This window comes from Pinus tabuliformis, chromosome 5_1 (assembly GCF_031772625.1).
Source record: "Pinus tabuliformis cultivar Carrire ecotype Pingquan chromosome 5_1, CPIR1, whole genome shotgun sequence".
NCBI lineage: Eukaryota > Viridiplantae > Streptophyta > Pinopsida > Pinales > Pinaceae > Pinus > Pinus tabuliformis.
The window spans coordinates 37977464-37980231 of record NC_142305.1 but is presented as its reverse complement, the minus strand read 5'-3'; the positions used below and the strand labels follow the sequence as shown (position 1 = coordinate 37980231).

General features: G+C 31.7%; 1 protein-coding gene across 1 annotated transcript; it reads left to right on the top strand.

Moving 5' to 3' along the window:
- Positions 1 to 784: 784 nt before the first annotated feature.
- LOC149163368 (uncharacterized) lies at positions 785 to 2250 on the top strand. Its single transcript, XM_089430727.1, has 3 exons — positions 785 to 1223; positions 1338 to 1414; positions 1867 to 2250. Exons 1-3 carry the CDS (start codon positions 1004 to 1006, stop codon positions 1993 to 1995), a joined length of 426 nt encoding a protein of 141 aa, XP_089286853.1. The 5' UTR covers positions 785 to 1003; the 3' UTR covers positions 1996 to 2250.
- Positions 2251 to 2768: the final 518 nt, after the last annotated feature.

The window sequence follows — 2768 nt, the reverse complement described above, 5'->3', positions numbered from 1 at the left end:
CAATCTTGTTTTCTGATATTTCTATGTTGTTTTCACTAGCTGGAATGTATCAGCTGTTCTGTTATGTACTCAATCACAGCATGTACCGAATCTTTTGACTTATATAATACAAATATTCAGCTTTTTCTCCTGAAAAAACCACACGCTAAATTTATTTATCCCTTAACTCGACTTGACTTAACATTTAGTGAATTAAATTTAAATCTTTTAACTTATATAATACAAATATTCAGCTTTTTCTCCCGCTAAATTTATTTATCCCTTCACTCGACTTGACTCAACATTTAGTGAACTAACTCTCTAAATTTAAATAAATCTTCGTACAAAATATAATTAGTTATTTTAACCTATGTTTCAAGATTTTAAATTATCTACCCTGCAAAATATATATTTAAACACTTTCCGAATTAGATTTCTGGAAATTTTTATCAAGAATCTCGCCTATCATGAAGAATGGTAGCCTGGTTAGACAACGCCTATATTAATATTAATGTGGATAAGTGATGGAACGATAAGTTTAACCAATGTGACCGACGTCCACCGACATTGACACACCGACCACAGCACTGACTCACTCATTTAATTTAAAGAGAAATCGTCCATGGAGACCAACTTCACGCGAATCTCAGTGGAAAACAACAAACAATTCCATACATAAATACGTATGAACTCATCGTAATTCGGCATAGAAAACCATTAATCTACACCTTCCCTCGACTTTCCATGCGTTGAACGCGAAACTGACAAGATGGCTGTTATGTCCAACATTGGAAAAAAAACAAAAAGAAGTGACGATGTACGATGGAAGCATTGAATACTGTAGCTATTTCTGCGAAATTACTTGCAGCAATTCTGCAATTTGCAGGACCAGGGTAAGGACGGGCGTGGTCTTCTATAAAATCAACCATCCCCATCAAAGGTAGCAACTGCAGTTTTTGCTGTGAAGAAGTAATAGTGACATTGGAGTATTGATCATTACTGGGTGATTCAAGTAGTGGGAATCATGGAAACGGTGAAGAGATTAATGGAGGGCGAATTTCAGACCCTGAAACATGGAATAGAAGGGCACTTAGGTCGAGATTCAGCTCATCCCTCTGCAGATCCAAAGAAGCTTCAGGTGGAATCTCAGGAGCATGAGCATAAGCTTGAAGTATCATCCATAACAAAGAATCATATAGAATCTGATCATGAAGATATCCTCCAAGTCAACTCTGGGTTACAAGGTAGGCTCCATTACAAAATTTATACATTGGATGTGAATTCTTTTGTTCATGCACTTTAGACTAGACTAGATCTGTAATAATTATTCATAAATTCTATGATGAGTGTGACTGCAGAGGAGAAGGGGAAGGTGAAGTCAAAATCTGTTGAGGTTCATTCTGCTGAGGATAATCTTGGAACATATGATGATTCTGTGAGTATATATAATTTCAGTATTGAGGTTTATTGGATTAGAATTTATTTGGAATTTATTTGAAATTTATTTTTGGAGTTTATCTATATCTTGATTTATTTTTAGGTGATGTTTGAATCATTCATTGTGATTTATTTTCAAGACAAAAAGATGAACCACATATAATGGTTCAAAAAATTATACAGAAAATTCAATATGATACATTTTAAATATATATATTTGTAAAATTTATCTATATCTAAATTTATTTTTTGGCGGTGTCTAAATTATTCAGTATGATTCATCTTGAAGACAAAAAGATAAACCACCCATGATAATTCAAATCACACAAAAAAATTCAATATGATACATCCCAAATATATATATATAATTTTGAGGTTTTTTTTTATAGTTTCTATCTTTAATAAATATAATATATTTTTGCGCTAAGATAATATGTTTTCATGGTACAGAAGAAGAAGCAGCATAAAGAAGGGCAAGGACAGGTACAGGTACAGGTTCAGGAGAGAGCTTTCCAAGTACTGGCTAGAGGTGCAAAACCTCCTACTGTAAAGAGTGGGTCACCTGGTCAATACCATTAGATATTGGAGTTAAATTTGCAGGTGGGTTTTGTGTGAATAAACTGAGCGACCATGGAGTGTTTGATTGGAATGATTAGTATGTTTTCATGGAGATTAGGATCCCTTCACAGTTTCTCCATTTTGATTCAGTAGGGTTTGGTTTTCACAGTTGGAACAGATTTAGTGCTATGTAATTTTAGCCCAGAGTTGGCTCATATGTATGATTCATCGTTGGTTGAATTTAATGTAAAATGTGATGTATTAAGTACTTGCAAATTTGAGGAGGGTAAAGATATACGCTGGAATCGGAAGATTTGGGTTTATTTGTGTTCAACTGCATGTTTGTATTTATAATTATTTTGGTAATAATTCGATTTTTATAATCAAAGAAATTGTGTTGCAGTAGTTTTCAAATATATATTATTATTATTATTTAATTTTAAGATTAGGGTTAAGTTTTATATGGCATTAGTATATAATAGTTAGGACTAAATTTCTTTATTTAATTATTGAATCAGGACTCTGATATATTTAAAACAAGTATAGATGCATTTTAAATAAGGATTTAATATGAATCTAGAGGGATCTAATTTCTTAAGGTGTAACTTTTTTATGAATCCATATTATTTAAATGTTTTGTATAAGTATTTAAATTTTTTAAATTTTTATTTTGCTGAATATGAGCAAATTTTTAACTTTGCAAAATATTAACTTTAATGAGGAACAGACAGTGTTAAACGTCATCCTGAACTGTAAAATGAACATCTCTGTTTAATAAATATTTAGATTATTTT

Coding starts and splice junctions, on each gene's coding strand:
- LOC149163368 (XM_089430727.1), top strand. CDS start 1,004: ATGGAAACGGTGAAGAGATTAATGGAGGGCGAATTTCAGACCCTGAAA. Junction 1,224..1,337: donor AGTCAACTCTGGGTTACAAG/GTAGGCTCCATT, acceptor GTGTGACTGCAG/AGGAGAAGGGGAAGGTGAAG. Junction 1,415..1,866: donor TTGGAACATATGATGATTCT/GTGAGTATATAT, acceptor TTCATGGTACAG/AAGAAGAAGCAGCATAAAGA.